General features: G+C 40.9%; 1 protein-coding gene across 1 annotated transcript in view; it reads left to right on the top strand.

Annotated features, from left to right (window-relative positions):
- IGF2BP3 (insulin like growth factor 2 mRNA binding protein 3) overlaps positions 1 to 17,869 on the top strand; it is a 111,732-nt gene that overhangs the window by 54,465 nt on the left and 39,398 nt on the right. The window contains exons 4-5 of the mRNA XM_058038220.1: positions 14,390 to 14,441; positions 14,535 to 14,598. Coding sequence (XP_057894203.1) covers positions 14,390 to 14,441; positions 14,535 to 14,598 — 116 coding nt within the window. The remainder of the gene's footprint in view (positions 1 to 14,389; positions 14,442 to 14,534; positions 14,599 to 17,869) is intronic.

Below are 17,869 nucleotides of genomic sequence, written 5' to 3'. Positions count from 1 at the left end.
TTTTCCCAGAATTTGGACAGAGATCTCTTGAGTTATTTCCTCATTTCTTGTCTGCAGATATAAAAATATCACAAGCACTGAAGATTTTAACAGGAGTTTTAATGCAGCCAAAACAGTAAGAAACATCTTCTCATACAGGCATTGTTGTTCAGAGACTTAGGTTCTGTATCATTGTCATATCAGAATTTCATTGTTAGCTAGATATTGTGAAGAAAAATGACTAGAGGTAACTTTTCTACTTAAAAGAACCCAAAGTGGATAGGGCTGAGGTGGAAGACAGGAGGAAAAAGTGGAAAGCCCACTGCTTGGTAATCTCGTGTTAGATACCTTCACATACAATGCCCTGTTCTTAAAAATGTACTGAGGGGAAATTTTGTCCTCTGATTTTAGTCAAGACTCATGGAAGGGGAAAAAAAACATTTAAAAAGAAGCACTATTAGTTAGCATTGAGATAGATGACTTCAAGGGGAAGATTGAGAGTGGAGCAGTTGGTCCATCAGTCCAGAAGGCCTGGTCATTTTCTCATCTAGAAGTAGGCTGCTGACATTTTTGTGCATATCCATTCTTGTGAGGATTCTTCTGAAAGGGTCAAGGAAAAAAATACCAAGCAAACTGAAAGTGAAATCTGTCTTGTTTGTCTCTGAGCATGCAGAAATGATCATTAAATGAATCAAAATTTAACCTCAGAAGACACCGGTTGATTGAAATTGGATATCTAAGACTGAGTATTGAAATGGCTGCCAGAAAAAGGAGGGTCCAAGATGATTTCTCAGAGTTAAGTCTGTCTGTGATAACACCTGGTGTGTACTTTAAGAGCTGCTCTGTGATGGCCACCACTGATAAGAGGTTAAGGAGTGCCCTGCATTGTCCTGGTAGGAGACAATGCAAGGAATAAAGCTTGCATGGCTCCTTGTCACCATCTATTCATATTTCCAGAGTGTTAACCCTGAGGTGATTCCTTTATCATATTGGAAGGCATGAGAGCCTTCATTAACCACAAAGAGGGCACACCCTGTGCATGTTGTAGTGTGCAGAGGCAAAGTGTGTCTGCCTTAATTATGCTTTTTGTTCCTGAACACCCCAGAACTGGGCTGGAGGGTGACAAGGGAAAAGTCTGGGTTGGGTTTTCCCTTGCTTCAAGGAAAAACTAATATGGTCTTCCACATGTACTGAACTATCTGCCTTTTTCTTGTGAAAGTTCACTATTGCAGATCAGGTTGCATGCAGAAATTTTCCTGCATGCTACTTGGGAATAGCAGCAGATAAGTTGGAGCCTGCAGCAAAGATGAGCATGTTGGAGTGTCTGTTTACAAATCAAATATCTGCCTGGCATGGCCTGTCCTGGCAGCAGAGCCGTGTGTGCACTAAAATTAAAGAGGAGGCTGGAAAGGGAGACATTCCTTGTGTTCTGGGCTGGTCTCATTGGTTCAGCAGCATGTACCACTTCTGTGCTGCTGGCATGGTGGCCAGCACAACTACAGTAGCACATTGTGCGCTGGTGGGTAAGAGCTCAACAATAAGGGACTGGAAAAGACCACTTTCCATAGGGAGGTTTTTAGAAGGCTGAATATTACCAAAATAATTTCACAAAGCTATATAATCTGAAAAGCAACTGAAGTGACTGCTCTTGATCTGCTGCCAGACCTCATGGGGTATTGCTTTCCACAGGCTGCTGCAGCACATTCGGCCATGTTACCCCATCCCATAATTTTTTTCTGCCATAACTGAGCTTACTATTTGTGCTGATTTGCAAGTTAACCATGCTCTCAAGTAAGCAGAGGGAAAAGTGATTTTACTGTTGCTATGTGGCAGAATGGCCAAATGCTTGCATGTATTTTTGGGGTGGTACAGAGTGTTTAGACTTTAAATTCTAGCCAAGGGTGTTCAGGTTTCTAAGCTTGCCTCTGTGCCTGGCAGCAGCTCCTCTGGTGTTGTCAGCCCTGCTGCCAGGGATGTTGTGATGTCCTGGAGGGGACAATATGGCAGCCTGTTAGTCTGAAACTCCCACATTCATTTAAAGTCAAAGATATTACATGTTGGTAAAAGGCCCCCAGTGCATGGAGCATTTTCTATTTTTAAAGTAAAGAAACCCTGTGATGTCCTCAGCTTATCCTGCCTTGCAGTTTGGAGCAGTAAGTCAGCAGAAAAGCACTGTTTGTAGTGCTTCCAGGAGCTGTGCTGGTCCAGGAGCTGTGCTGGTGCAGAAGCCTATTCTCCACATTCAGTGTCCATGTTTTTTTTAGAGTTTGACACCTTCTCGTTGCTTATTGGGAAGTTTGCTTTTAGTTTCACAGGGGAAGAGGAGGGTTTGGGTTTTTGCATTTATTTTCTTGGCATTTAAATATTTCTCATCTCCTCTGGGATGCTGTGCTCTGTGTCTTGTGGTCTCTGTTTGTAATTTAAGAACATCTCTTTATAGTAGAATATGTGCAACCAGGCCCACCTTTATTCAGTTGACTCTTGTATGGAGACTATCTCAGAGTACCTTGGTGCTGAGCACAGCTCTGTGTTTATTAGAGGATTTTGTCTGTCATGCTTCTGATTCTCCATCCTGCTCCCCTGCTTTCAAGTATCTGGGTGATGAAAATCATGTTGTCAGTGTTGTCTTGTGTTTTATGGCTTCTGGTATATGACTGCTTAAGCATGCTGAGCTATTTCTATCTCCCTGAAACAAGCACCAGGGGATGTGTTATGTGTAAGGGTATGTGGTTGTAAGGGAGTGTGGATTAGGTGAGTTCTAAGACTTCTGCTACTGTGTTTCTCCATCCTTCTCATTTTTGTTCATCCTATGTTCCCTTGCACTGGTGAGCTGCTCTTGTGTGGCCTCTGACCTGGGATCCTGATCTTCCTATTTGCTCCCTTCTCTGACCTGGTGATGATACGGCTTGTCCCTAAATACTGTTGTTGAGGTTTTCTTGGATGGCTTTCATGATGCCTCGTTTTGCAAGCACCTCTAGAACTTACTGCTTCCACAATAGCTCAGACTTCATCAATGTCCCTTCCGACAGGGCTCAGATCATGTTCCCTCAGAAATCCCTCCTGACCGCTCCTGCCCCGCTGTTCACCTCCATCTCAGGAGACCTGGCAAAGGCTGGCCACAGCTCCTGGTGTCCATCCAGCCTCCCAGCTAGGCTACACCTCCTTCAGCTGCCTGTTGTGCATTTTGCTGTCCAGGCAGCCCTTGGCTGCACCTGCAGGCTCTCTGGGCTACCCTGGTTTGGTGCTGCTGCTCGTGCACAGCTGCTGAGCTCATGCGTGCCTCTAATGCTTCAAAATAAAGCTTTGCCCTGTTCCAGCAGTCTTCTACTACTGCTCTCTGCATCTTCTTGCCATCCTTAGCTCTGAATAGAATGTTCATTCTTATCCAGATGCCATGAGCAAGGATTTCAAGATCTGTGACTCCCTAAATATTCAACAGGCGAATAACCAAGATTTCTTAGTTCCTCTTACACCGCCTCCTCTTTCTTTCCATGTCAAGAGCAATGCACTGAAGTACTCTTTCCCTCAGTGCCTAAAAATCTAATTCCCCTTCTGTTGAGCTGAGTATTTAGCTATGAATCAGTGAAAAAATCAGAATGAAGTGTGCATTCATACAGGCGTATACTGGGATTTACACTCCTACTTCCCTTATTTTAAACAGTGCTGGCTTTTTAAATGTCAAAAAATTTAAATTTAAAGTTTTTTTAAGGAGAAGGAGTTGTTTTGACAAGGGAACATAGTTTGTTGTACAGTAAATGTGAAAGTGGTAAATGGCATACAACTTCTCCATGCTGTGCAGTATTCTTCACCTTTACTCTTAAATTTTAGTGCTACAGATTGTTTTTATTAATGTTCAGGGAAACATTGCTGTAGAGAGTTATAGTACTTTCAGCAGAGGATGGCTTGTGCAGCTACTTATGGAGTAGCAATGAAACACAACTTGAGCCACTTATTCAAATATTTGCAGTGCCTGTTCAGAGCGTAAGGAGGAGGTTGCATCAAAACTGAGTCCAGGCTTCTGGTAAACAGCAGGTTTGTGTTGAGGGGTTTTTCTTAAGACCAAGAGTATCAGTCTAGTCTGGTGTAACCAAACTGCTCAGATCCTTGCTCAAGGATGACTTTTGCAAAGGACAACTCTACTGAATAAAAGGACAGCAAACACCTCAAGACCTTATATCATCTACATTATTTAATATTCTCCTTTTCCTCTATGAATCCCAATGCTTGTAAGAAATGAGGGTAGGTTTTTTCAGATCTGTATAACTACTGAGTGATAATTACTGCAGAGTGAGTGCAACAGTGTAAACTTGCCTCCTTTGTGATTGCATTTCTTTTGTTTCCCCTTTAAAATGAGGGAAAACATCCTAATTTTATTAATAATGTGGTTGAACAATAAGCTTGAACATTTGAGAGTTTGCTGGGGACTGAATACATTCTGCAAACGGAAAGCTCACTACTTTGTAGAAGGCCCTGAATGCAAGTAGATGGAAGTGAAGGTCACTCTTACACCCTAGGTATAATTAACTCATTTAATTGTGGCCCTTTCCATTGAATTGTTCCAGTGATCTTACTCTTCATTCGACTTCTCCTTCAAAACTGATTCTTAAAAGTAATTCACAGTTCATAAGCTGTCAGCTAATACTCAGCATTCGCACTCTGAATTGTTTTGCTACATATAGGTCAAATGCTATTAACATAGTGCATCTCTTGAAATCTTAATTTCTAGTTTAGATAATTGCATTGAAAAATTTGTGGCTATTTGTAAACATCTTGAACCTTACCTGTCAGATGAGTGCATGAGTTGGCCTTAATACCAGGATTCTTTAAGGTAGACTGGGAAATCCCACACATCTTGGTAAATTTGTGTTTAACAGAATTTCATTATAATATTTCTTTAACTTTAGTGTGGATTTTAGTAGCTTGGTTTTGAGTGTTTAAAATATGTACACCCTAATTTTGATGACTGAGTGATTAGGTAGCCACTAGATTGCGTGTTTTACTTCAGAAATTTTCTGCACTCAAAAAACCCATGTTTCCCCTTTGCTCCAAGGTTCATGTTTTTGGAGTCTGAAGGCTTTGGCAGCATGTAATTGTTGTCGTTTGCAAAGCTTTCATCTCTGTGTTAGCACTGTGGAAACCTTTACTGTGGATTTTATTTCAATTCAGTTTTGCAACTCAGGTAACTCAAGCACTTGAAGATGGTGTACTTGTTCCACCAGGATCACTCCATGTTATAAAGTGTGTATAATTTTTGCTTCTCTTTGATCCCAGGCTTCAGTTCTTGAGTCTTGCCTGCAACTCCTCTCCACTTACTTTTTTTTCAGTGCCCAGCCCTCACAGTAGGGACTAGGTAAGGTTGCCCTCTTTCCTCCCCTTTCCCTGGAAACAACCCACACAAACTAGGAGAGGTGGGTTAAAAAAAAGGGAAAAAGTCTTCTCTAGCTGTGGGGGATTGACTTGTGTAATTTCAGGAATAGGTGTTACAACTGCTTGGGTAACTGGGCTGCCCTGTGAGTTACAGGACAGCTACTGATGGTCTGCCCTCAGGGGCAGGAGTTTGGTCATGGCAGCCCATCTAGGGAAGTGAAGTGCATGGTGTGCACCTACGGCTTCAGGGAAAGTTTTGGATGAGGATATCCAGCACCCATGTGCCTGGAAGCCTCTGTAAATGCAAATAACAGCTCCCTCCCTTCAGCAGTCTCCTGTCTGTCAGAGCCTCATTGCTTGGAGGCCAAACCTACACCTCTGCTCCGCAGCAGTGCTGTCCTCAGTAGATCTGCTGAGAAGCCAAAGGCAGGCCATGCATCCTATGGATGACCATTTCATAAAGGGAGAAGGGGAATCTTACAGCTCCAGAAAAATGCTTCAATCTTTTTATAGTTTTTCCTGGTTTAAAGAGACTTGAGATAGTCATGAAGTGGTTGTTAAGGACTTATCTTTTTCCTGGAAGCTTGTCATTTTGCATCTTGTGCACAATAGAGGGAATGTCTCAGATGTGATCTCCATCTGAGTTATAATATACTACTTTTTTATCTGCATTAATCTGTGAACTAAATCCATTTTACAGGATTTTCCTCTGTGATTCCCTCTATCATTTTTGGATCGTTGCAAGCAGATCTTAGCAGAAATTCTTAATGTTAAAATATGGGACAACCTTCCCAGGAAAGATTTCCCTGGTATCAAGCTCTGGCTTGGCTCTGTTTCTACAAAGCACAGTCATATCTGTACCAGAGGGAACACTTTTCATACATGTGGCCCCTTCTTGAAATTATGCCTGTGCCCTTGTGGAGAGATTTCTTGGAATTTGTAATTGTTGATAGGTTCCAAAAGATGATTTGAAAATTGATTTTTTTTTAAGTCTGACAGATATTTGTTATAATTGCAGGATTCCAGCTTTACAGAAGGCATTTTTTTGAATGCACAAACTATTATTGTGCTGAAACTAAAAATATCAGGCTAGCACCAGCCTTGTAGAGCAGTAATGAAGTGGCATCAAGACTTTTAAATAGCTACAGAAAATAGCTTTTAAAAGTGCTATTTTTGCACACACAGACAAAAGAGAGTAAAGTGTATAAGAGAAATACAATTTTCCCTGATAAAGCTCACAATTAAAAAGAACACATTTTCTGTAATGACATGGAGGTAACAAAATTGAGAGGACTGAAAGGATGAAGGGGACAGGAAAAAACATAGATGTTTCTGTTCTAGTTTTCATGGCCCAGAACAGGACATGGCAGCTTGCACTGCCAGGCTGAGCCACGGCCTTCCTGATGGAGACCAGTGCTTGGTGCCTCCACAAGAAAGGGCCAAAACTGCCAATAAGGCACCAACTGCATCTTAGTATAGCCCTGTGAGTAAAGCAGAAAAATCATCCTTTATCCCAGTGTCTTTTCCAAACATTCCTTTAAGATTTGCCGGTTCCCTTGCTTTTGTGTAGTCTATCATTTAATCAGAGTTGAGTAATGAGCGTTCAGCGGATAGTAATGCTTTTAAAACTTTTTCTTTTCTTTCCCTTTGGCAAACTACAAATGACATGGTAGAAGTAGTGAGGAGTGTTTCCACTTAAGCTGGCCTCCCCAGCTGGAGAGGAGGCAGCTGAACACGAGCTGGTGCTGCTGCTGCATCCTGCTACGTTTCACAACCCCCATGTGCCAGCCCGGCGTGGGATCCCTCCCTCCCTCCCTCACACCGAGCCCAGAAATGTCCTGGTAGCCCGTCTGCCCCAGGAGGAGGGACCCCAACAGTGCCCACAAGGAGCTACTGGGAATGGGGATCAGCTCCATAAAACAGCAGCTCCCGCCTTTAAGGACCAATCAGTGTGACAGTGCTTTTTCATTTCTGGAAATAAGGATGGGTACTGAATCAGGAGGGTTAACATTAGTGTTAACCTGGTTCATAAACTCCAGCGTTATCTGCAACTGCACTTGAAGTTACACCCTTAGTGTGAAGAGAGGGGAGATTAATGAAGTATTGTAGCAGATATTGTGAGGTGCTTAATTGTGTTCAGATAATGTTGCATAAATACTTTTTCTCTGTGTTTTCAAACTTGTTTTCATTTAATTTAGATGAAGGGTGAATAGAAGCTGCCAATTTGGCCATCTCTACATGATTCGTTATTTCATAATACCTGTATCATATTCCCTCTCAGTCCTTTCCAAACTGAATTATCCTGCTCCCTTTAATCTCTTTGTGAAGGAGGCCACCCATGCATCTAATAAGTGAGGTTTTTTGCTTTTCTCTTAAACATGTCTCAAGTACTTTTTTTAGCCTTGCAGACCATTTAATGCCATTTGTCAGCCTTGATACTATGATTTTTCTTTCTTCATCTCATGCATCTTTAGCATAATGTACGCTAATCTTTCGTCCTTATCAGACATTAAAGAGACTATTTCCAGCTTAGGGTGTAATGTGGGAACATGAAAGCACATGAGAACTTTTTGTGTTCTGTGTTCAGCACCTGGGCTAATCTTGTAGCCCAAAAATTTCTTTTGAAATTTCTTCTATTTTCAGAGCTTTATTAGAATATTCTCTCAGTGAATTTTTCTATTGTATGAGTTAGTTTTTTTAGAAAAAAGGAGAGGGAGGGAGTTTTGATACTGATGTTATCTGTTATGATTTATCATGTTGCTTATACTTGTTGGATTCCTTTTTTTTATTTAGAAACCAACCTTCTATTGGTAAATCATAGTAATTATACTTTAAGCAATTTCTGACTTAGCAGATTCAAGGCAGGTACTTTTAAATGCTATTTCATATTAGTGTGGTTTTAAAGCATTTAGCCTTCTCTTTCCTTTACCTTTTTAAATATACAGGGATTGTGTGTATATATATATAACAATTTAAATGGTCCAGCAGTATTATCTGGAAATACTTAAACACATGTGGTATGTGGAGTTAGTTATAATAGTTGTACTCACAGTTCCACATGATGTTCTACCTGATACCTATTTTCAGTTGCTTCCTATGTTTTGCTTAATTCAAAACACTGAAATTGAAATCGTTTACAACATCCCTTACCTCCTTATTTCTTTTAACTGAGCATTTCAGAAGTTCCACAGTTACACCAAGGTAAATGGGGACCTGCTGTTTGCTCTTAGCCCTGCAGGGAGGGATGCTGGCTGGGGCCAGAGGGTGGCTCTGCTGCCACCAACAAGTCCAGCCTGTGCAGTGGAGATGAGCAGTCCATAAGAGCTGTGACCCAGTTATTCACCACACACTTTCTTAATTTGGTAGCAAGTCGAGGGCTTTGAGGAAGACAAACCCTTTTGGTTAAGGGGAATTGAATTTGTTGCCATGGCAAACTAAATCCTGCACGTTCTGGTCTCTGGTGCTGTGCTCCCCTCCCTAAGCAGAAGTTGCTATTAGTTGCTAACAGTGCCTTCAGCTTGTCTTGTGATGAGCCTGAGGTCTTTCCTGCAGAAGTGCTGTGTTCCCCTTACTACCAGAAGTGGCACTGAAGCTGCCCTTTGAACACACAGACGTGCTGAGCACTATGGAAAATCAAGCCCTTGGTGTCCAAATTGGTCACTCAATTAGTAGATCCTTTGACAATTTTGTCTTTGTTCTCTGTGGTTCAGCATTACATTCTTAAAACCCTGGTAATGCCACCTAAACAGAATTGTATTATAGGGTAAACTTATTATTAGTTTTGAACATTTGGATATAACTGTAAGTTCCCAGGAGAAGAATTCACTCCAGGGTTTGTATGGGATGTGGTAAATAAGCCAGAGTTATTGTTTTCAGGCGCTGCCTTTCTGGTGTGTGCAAACAATGACTTCAGCAGCTTCCAGGCTTATTTTTCTGATTCTTCCAGACTATGGTCATGGTTTCATGAGACAGTAAACTGGGTTTTGGAGGGCCTACAAGATGAAAAACACCATCACCACACGCTGCAGCGCGTTGAGCCATTGCAGACTGGCTTTGCCTATTCAAATGCCTTCACGAGGTTTTGGGAAAATAACTGTGTCCTGGCAGACTGAATTGGGTATTCCACGTCCATGCTGCTTTGCCTTTACAAGGAACCAGCATGCTCTGACCTGTTTGGTGAAAATGGGCAAAGTTGCTGTGTTTGGGCTGTGGGGGGTGGCAGTGATGCAGAGAGGCTGAGCAATGCACTGGGTGACCTGGAGCTCAGTTCACCGGTCCACCACAGTCTGCATTCAGGCAATGCAGTGTTATCCAAGTTACACCTTTCAAAAATAACCCTCAGGAATTTATTAGGGTCTTCTTCAGTTTAATTTTCCTTCTAAAGCCATGCTAGCTGGGATTCTTGTTGGGAATATTGATTTTTTTCTACCAGCCAAAAATAATGCCAAACTGAAGGTGCTTTGAGGAGCCTTTTTGCCATGGTCAGTTGTTGGCAGCTGATGTGGCTGTGAGAGGAGCAGCACCTCTGCCAAGGTAATATCATACCTCCAAGTCACAAAATGCCAGGTCTGCTCCTGCTGCACTGCAAATTCTAGTACACCAGGGCCTGGTGGGGGCCACATCAGACTAGTTAGGCTCAATTAATATAATTAATGGAAAAGGACATTATGGTGAATTTTTTTTTTTTGTTGTTGACTTAGGTATATCAAGAAAGTACTTGAAATATGGAGATGGCATTCATGGTTCAGCCAGGCTCAGTATCTGTGATATCAGCACTGCTTTTTACCCCACCCACATCCTCCTTTCATTACCTGGCTCTTTTGTTTTCCTTCACCCCCCCAATTAAATAAAAAATTTTTGTTTATTAGATCACATTGTAGACTCAAAGACTTTGCAGCCAAACATTTCTATGTGGTTTCTCAACTGAATTACCCTAATACTTATGTCTCTTTTAGCCTCTGCTATTTATGATTTCAGTTGTGTTGTCTAATTTTAATTCCTTGTCAACATGACACAGGAGTCATGGAAACAAGGGGGTGGTGGTGGTGGTCTAATGGATTTGGTCTACATGAGAGGAGAAAATAATTTCAGCTTCTCCAGCAGCAGTGTGACGTTCCTGTCGCTAGGTGCATGTGTGAGAGAGAAACAGAATGGATAACTGTGCTTACAGACCAGATGTCTTGAGACTAATTTCCTTACAGTGTACAGCAGAAGTCCTACAGCACTATGAGATGATGTGTATAAAATAGTCTGTTCTGAAAGTGTAGAAAACTGCTCTGATTTGTTCAAAAGTGCTGCTTCTAAACCTGTGAAATCTGTACGAGAGCTGCGGTATTTTAACGTGTGCATCGAGCTCTCGGTTTCACTGAAGAGTAATGTTTCCTTCCTTTTTTTTCCATGTAAAGCAGCCTTGATTTGTGGGGCTTGGTGTAGGGTAATGCTGTTTATAATGAAGTCAGAATTGGCTTTTAGAGCCTGATGAATGAAAGTCCACAGTATAAGACTGCAGCTTTTTGTGAGAGAGACATCTGTGCTATAACAAGAGCAGGAGACCCAATTTAGACAACTGCTAGAAGGAGGGCTCAAGAAAAGGAAAGACCTTTTTTTTCTAGCTTAGATTAAATATTTGTACAAATAAACTTTTCAGCTGCTCATCAGAATTGCTGCTGCACCACCAACTTGGCTTTGAATTTTGTTCTGATTGCCCAACAAGGCTGTACACGAAGAGTGTTACGGAAGAGCAGCTCAAACAAAACATGTTTGTTTTGCAGCAGAACTATGGGCTTTGGACTAGAGAGAAAAATTTGGGGAGAGTGAAAAGATAGCGAGCGACATATGAAGAAATGAAAGATGTGAATAGAAACTGACTGTTGCAGTAAATACATGTAAAGCAAGGAACTTGTGCAGGAATTGAGTTCTGTGTTTTGAAAGTGAGTTACAATAGAGGATCTGGCTTTGAATATGACTGCAATGACTTTTCCCCACTGGATCAGCTGGTTCAGTTAAAAGTGTTCTCACCCATGAAGCTTGCTCCTCACACTCACTCACACATACCCCAACTGCTGCTGGAACTTTTGTACTAGTGCATTTTTATCTAAAAGGCTACCTCTGGAGTGTTGATCACACTTAAAGTCCTGCTGCATGAGGCTGATGGGAGATGAAAATTCAAGTTTCTCCTGAAGACCGTGCTGTAGAGAGCAAGTGTCTTTGACCAAAGAGGATTGTTTCTCATTTTGGTTAAAGCAAGCTCCAATCCTTTGAGGAAACTTCTCATGAATCTTTTCAGTAAAGCAACTCTTTTAAAAAGATGGGAACCCAAATCACTTGGATTAAAGCCCAGATGGACACTGTCTCTGACTGAAATGGATCAGAAGAGGATTAAGGAGCAGTATAAGTGGAGAACTCCTGCTGGAGAGGGGTGTGATGCTGTACATGCCATTCTGGGCTGCTCCTCAGCATTAACAGCAAAGCAGTCTTGGGGTTCTTAGGCTCCTGGGAGCAGATGCAAGGGATAGTGGTGAGAAGTTTCTGATGGCTGATCACAAACATGCTGAAAGTGCTTTTTAGAGAAAATGTGTCTTTTAACAGTTGTGTGGATTCAGCTTTAAAGTATTTATTTTATTAGTGAAGATGGTGACTTTAATATGTGGGTTGCAATATAAAGGTATGCTTAGCCCAGAATATAAGTTGAATATACAAATACCTTATAAAATATTGATTAATTATTACCAAGCAAACTGTTGCGGTACCTTTGGTATTCTAGCACTCTTTGCCTGTATGAATAAGGATGAAAATGAAATTCTGTTTTGAAATGATGGAGCTTTGGGGGCAGAGTGGCCATGAGTGGTGGTCTGCACAGTTCAAACATAATCACAGCTAAGCACACTTGCCCATGTCGTGGCACGGTCTGTGGTGTAGGGCAGCACAGGTGTTGGCATACTGTAGGGACAAAGGAATTGCTTAATCAGACTAATGAACTATTTGGTATCTAATTTCAGCTAAACATCCCAGAAAGGATCTCTAAGCCAGGAAAAGCTTTGCTTTTCTTGTTTTAAATCCCTGACCCCACCTGGGGTTCTGTTCACCCACTGGTTTCAGTGGATCCCTTAAGCAGTCTGTGAAAGGAGGTTTTCCTCTAATCTCATGCTGTGGCTCTCTTGGCTTGTGTGAGGTACAGCTGCAGACCTGCAAGACCTCACAACTCTCCCACTCATCTGTGCCAGTGTTTTAATTGTCTTAAAAGGATCTTCCAGAGACTTTTAATTTGTTTTAATCCCCTGGAGCATCTCTGCTTCAGTAATATTTAGCAAATTTCAGTGCAGACATTCACTTAGATTCCAATTGTCAGATCCGAGGAGCAGCAGAAAAATTATTTTTTAGGGGATTGAAAAGGGAAATTCTCAGACTAAGCTAATCTCTACTTGTAGAATGAGAGGACAATTAACAACTTGTCTATGAAAACAAAATTCTTGCCAAGAAAACTTACTAGAGTCTCTACAAGAAGGATGGGAAAATTCTGCAGTTAGAAGCAGTAATGCATTCTCAAACTTGGTGAGCACTGAATTGCCTTTTAAATACCTGGTTTGAAATGTTACCTTTGAAACATCTCTGTGCAGTTTAAACTTTAGTAGGTGGTAAAGAGTGGAAATTGCACTGATATAATTTGTCTTTGGGTTTGGCATATAAAATACAGTTGTAGTAAAAGTATGTGGTAGATGGATAGATTATAATTTAGGAATTGTAATCTCATGGAGATGTAGTCTGAATTTTACAACTTTACATTTTTAGGGACTGGGGGTTTGTGCACACTTGATTGCTGGTTCTAGCAAAGGGAAGTGGCACAGATGCTTTTTTATGCCAACTGCTTTCCTTTATCTTTGCTTCTTTGTTTTCTTCCTTTCCCTAAGGGGTTTCCTCCCTTTCTTACTTACATTTCTCCTTAAGAGATTACCTGAAGAAATGTCATTTTGGTTACAGAAGGGTGTGCAAGCTTACTTTTTCACTTCTTAATGTAAATTGTGAACCTTTCCAGCATCAGTTAAATTTGAGACAAAATGTTAGGATGCAATACACCACAATGCTGCTGCACTTCTGTCTGTGCTAGTTACTGCCAGAGTCACCATTTTCTGCAACATTATTTCTCACCAGGAAGAAAATAAAACTCTATACCATGTGAATTTTAGATGTGGTACAACTGTGGGTGTGTTAATGCTTTTACAGGAATACTCTGACACCTTGATTTTTCTCCAGAAGCTTGTGTATTTCCCCCTTCTTCATCCTCCATTTGACAAGAATAAAACTATGCAAAATACAACTACTTAATTTAGGTTTCTTTTGCCACTTGTCACATACATTTTACCTGTTTCTTCTTAACTTTCTACTGAAGGAAAAATTAATTGTGATTTTCAAATAATGGTGAAGGTACTGTTGTGAATGGTTCCTCTGGCATGGTGATCTTTGAGAAATCTGTCAAAATAATTCTGAAACAGCTCTTCATGTGCTGGTTTTTCCTGTTACCTTCTCCACACAGACAATTCTCCACTAAGGAAGAGAATGACACTTTTATGTACAACCTAAGTGTGTTGGGAGGAAAAACCCCAATAATTCTAAACAGGGACAAAGATAGATATATGTTCTTGGAATACATGGAGAAAGTTTTATTTTGGATTTGCTGTCCTCTAACTTTTTCTGCCTCTCCTTTAGCCCACTCTGAGAACAGTGAGGTTTTTTTTGAAGGTTTATTTTTTTTGAAGGTTTATTTTCAAAGTTTGGAATATACAGTGCAGTGTGCCTTCCTGAAGTTTTACTTTGTGTTTTCACATTAATGAAATTTTAAATGCTGATTTTCTGACAGGAGAGAGAAAAAAAGCAATGTATGCTTGTTCTTCCTGGAATAATAATTTCTTCTTTATTGGAATGGCTGTCTTAAATGATCTATATTCTCCTACAATAATTTAAAATATTCTGGTGGTTTTTAGAGACTTTTTTTGTTTTGTTAACCTGCTTTGAAATTTAAATCTGTAATTTTTTTTACCTCTTATAGGTGCTGGATAGTTTGTTAGCTCAGTATGGAACTGTGGAGAACTGTGAGCAAGGTACTGTTACTACTCTGAATTTGCTTTTAAATTTGAAGTGGGAAGTGAATGCACACTGAACTTACCCTCCTCCTGTTGCATTTTCCTTTCTAGTGAACACTGACACCGAGACTGCAGTTGTAAATGTAACATATGGCAATAAGGACCAGGCTAGACAGTAAGTATCTTTTTTAGCTGTTTCTGTCACCTAACTTGCATTTTGGAGTTCATGTTGTTGTGACTTTATGTGTGACTTTGCTTCTGATCACGTCACTATTTTAACAGTAAATTAAGGCTTGACTTTTAAGAAAGTTTGGTGTAATTCACCTTAATTAACAATTTTTAAAATCAGCTTTGCTTTCATTTTGATGAAAAGTAAATTAATAATTTCAAAAAATGGAAAAATTGAAGAAACTTTTTTTATTGGGGAGAGCAGAAAATTAATTTGCCAGTTGGGGGAGGATAGGAGTTATTGTTTAATGATTTTTTAGCCACATTTCAGTAATGCCTTCTTGCAGTGTTCATTGTTTTGTGACTGTTTCTTAACAAACAATCATAGCAAAAATAACAGGGGAAAAATATGTAGCTGCTAACCAGAATACAGGACTTTTTTGTTAGAAAATTTAATGCTGCTTCCCAACACACAAAAGGCATAATATGCATACCTTAAATAATTTATTTGGTATTTTTGAAATTTAGGCTGCCTACTTTATGCTTGCCTATATCTTCAGTGATTGCGAACTTTTAATCTAGTTATTAACATTTTTAAAATGTTTTACTTAATCATTGTTTGTGCATACTTTTCCTTTAAAAATCTGTATTATGTACCATGCTAAAGGTTTAATTTTGCTTCTCTACCGCAAAAAAAGGACTTGTGTGGTTCTTAAGTTTTAACCTGGTGACATAAACTTACTTCCTCTCTTTCTAGTCATGGCAGATCAAACAAAACCAAACTCATGGAATAGCCTACCACAATCTATTTTAACTTTGAAATTTCTGCCACCTTGTGGCAAACTAAAACCAGCAGTTAAGATGCAGGGTGTGCTTATGGTGTACATTAATTCAAAATTACAAATGAAATAATATTTGTACATATAATTAAGTAATTATCATCTGTGCGTAACTTGAATGCAACACATGTATTTAATCTTTCAAAGCATTAGGTTACTTGTAAATGTATTATAAACAAATGTGATGGGAAACTTGTGTCAGTGGTATCTCTGTGTATGCTGGAGCCAAAGGAAATGATGTCTTCTTGAATTCACTGTTTAACTTTTCTCAAAACCTGAATTGTTCTAACAAGTCCTTCAGGTTCTTCTGTTGCTTTTGATTCTGCTGCATAGCAATTAAGAAAGGCTGTATTTCTAGTTCTGAAGAAATCATGGTGCAGTGTTACAGATTAGTACTACGTGTGCCGGTTTCTCCTTTGAAAATATAAGGAAGTACTAAAAATATCATGGAAAGAAGTAGAATATATTTTTTTGAGCTGTCATCTGTGATGTGGGTTCCTGGACTTGTCCACTCCCTTCTGAAGATGAAAATAACAGTTTCTTCTCCAATTTTAGGTGCTAAATTTTAGGGTCAATCCCAAGGAAATGCTGGGATAAGCAAAGACTCTGAAGAAGTGTCTAAGATGATAATTTTTTCTTTTCCATAAGAAACCATGTGACACTAACTGAGAACCTGTTGAGTTTGAAGCAGGCAAATTGGCATGCAGCATGGGTGTTGTAGGGCAGCTGAAGCAATGCAGGTTGAATGGTGGCAGTTTGGTTCCTTGGAACAGGTAGAGAAAGTGGAGGAACATTGATTTGCATTTGTGAATGGTTTCACATGACACAGGTTTTCTAAGCAGATGAGTCCATATTATGTACAAAAAATATTAGCTCAGACTGTCTGAGTTTGGGAGGTGACCTTGCAACTGTTTAGAAACCCCTAGGACAAGTCTCTAGATCAAGGTAATTTTAGGGAAAAAACTGTGAGGGATTGGAATGAAGGCTCACTACAGGACCTGCATGTGTGTGGATTTTCCACAGTGACTGTTTCAGTGAAATGGTTTTCCCAGACCTGACCTAGCTCTGCTGCTTGGAACTGGCTGTGGGGGATGGCAGTGGAGAGGGAGCAGCGTGCAAGTGCTGATAGCTGATAAGGGCAGTGCTGGTCATCCCATGAAGGACATGCAGTAACAAGAACTGACTTTATCAAAAGCTGTTTAGGGCTGCAAAGAGTCAGCAGCTGGTAACAAGCTTTGTAGTTTGGAATTCAGCTCTTTAGGGTAAATGGTGCTTTGCCATGGCTTTTGGATCAAACACCATGACATGAAGATCTCAATGCTGCCACATACAGTGGGTCCCTAGTTCTAATTGCACCTCAGCTGTACTTTTTGCAATGCACACACTAACCTCTCAGTAGTGTTGGCTGAGAGAACATGCAAAAGTTGGCTACTTCCCTGCTGGATATCTGTATGGCATTGCCATGACTCTTGGAGTGTGTACTGGCAGTGTGAGGTGAGGGTGCTGCAACACAATCTGGAGATACTTTTGATAAGCAGTTCTAAGCAAGTGTGGTATGCATTGCTTGGAGGACAGTACTTTTGAATAAAACTTGTGGTTCCACCCAGCTGGGAAACTAAGCTGCCTTCTGTCTTGCAAATCTAAGTAGTTGTGGCAGAGGCTTTTTCCTCTAGGCTGGTACTACAGTTGTGGCATGTTCAATTCAGGTCTGCATCCAAAATTAACTTGGAAAATGAAGACACTGAAGATTGTTGCAGTCTTTTTGAGAAAGAAGTCTTAGAACAGACAGCACCCAAAATCTGAGATGTGCACAGTTCCTGACTTCTAGCTGGGACAGAGGTCTGTGTCTTTGACATGTTGTGGTGGTGCCTCTTTCCTACTGGAGAGGCACAGTGTGTCCTGTCAGAAAAAGCAGGATGCTGCTTCTGTGACCCCAGAGCAAGGGAGCCAGCATGGCAGATCAGGTACTGTTTGGCAGCCCAGGAGCATTGTGGAGGGATGTGCAGAGCAATGTGTGGGTCTTGGAAAGCCACTTTTGCTCTCTAGCGCTGTGAGTAGCAAAGAGAAGGCTGGCCCTACCAGGTCTGACACCACATCCCTCCTCTCCTCTCCTGCAAGCACTTGGGAGGAGAAGAGATTTGTTTGAGCTCTCAAACTGCCCCTGCTGCTCTCCCTCCCAGAAACTGGAGAGGGCTTTACGAAGTGTGTGTACTGCTTGGTTAGTGGCATAGGCAATGATTGGATGTTGTAGTGGGTTGTGGGATATTTGAAAGAGAGGAGAGGGCGAGGGACAGAGCCTGGAGCCCGTGGTTCACCCTGCACAACCCAAGCAGCTGCATGCAGGTGCTGAGGCAGCCTGGCACGTGCTTGCCAAAAGACAATCCCCCTTCTCCCAATATCAATCCCTGGCTGCAACCAGCAGGACACGCTGACTGTGTC

This window comes from Melospiza georgiana, chromosome 1 (genome assembly GCF_028018845.1).
Source record: "Melospiza georgiana isolate bMelGeo1 chromosome 1, bMelGeo1.pri, whole genome shotgun sequence".
Classification (NCBI taxonomy): Eukaryota; Metazoa; Chordata; class Aves; order Passeriformes; family Passerellidae; genus Melospiza; species Melospiza georgiana.
This window is presented reverse-complemented; position numbering and strand designations above follow the sequence as displayed.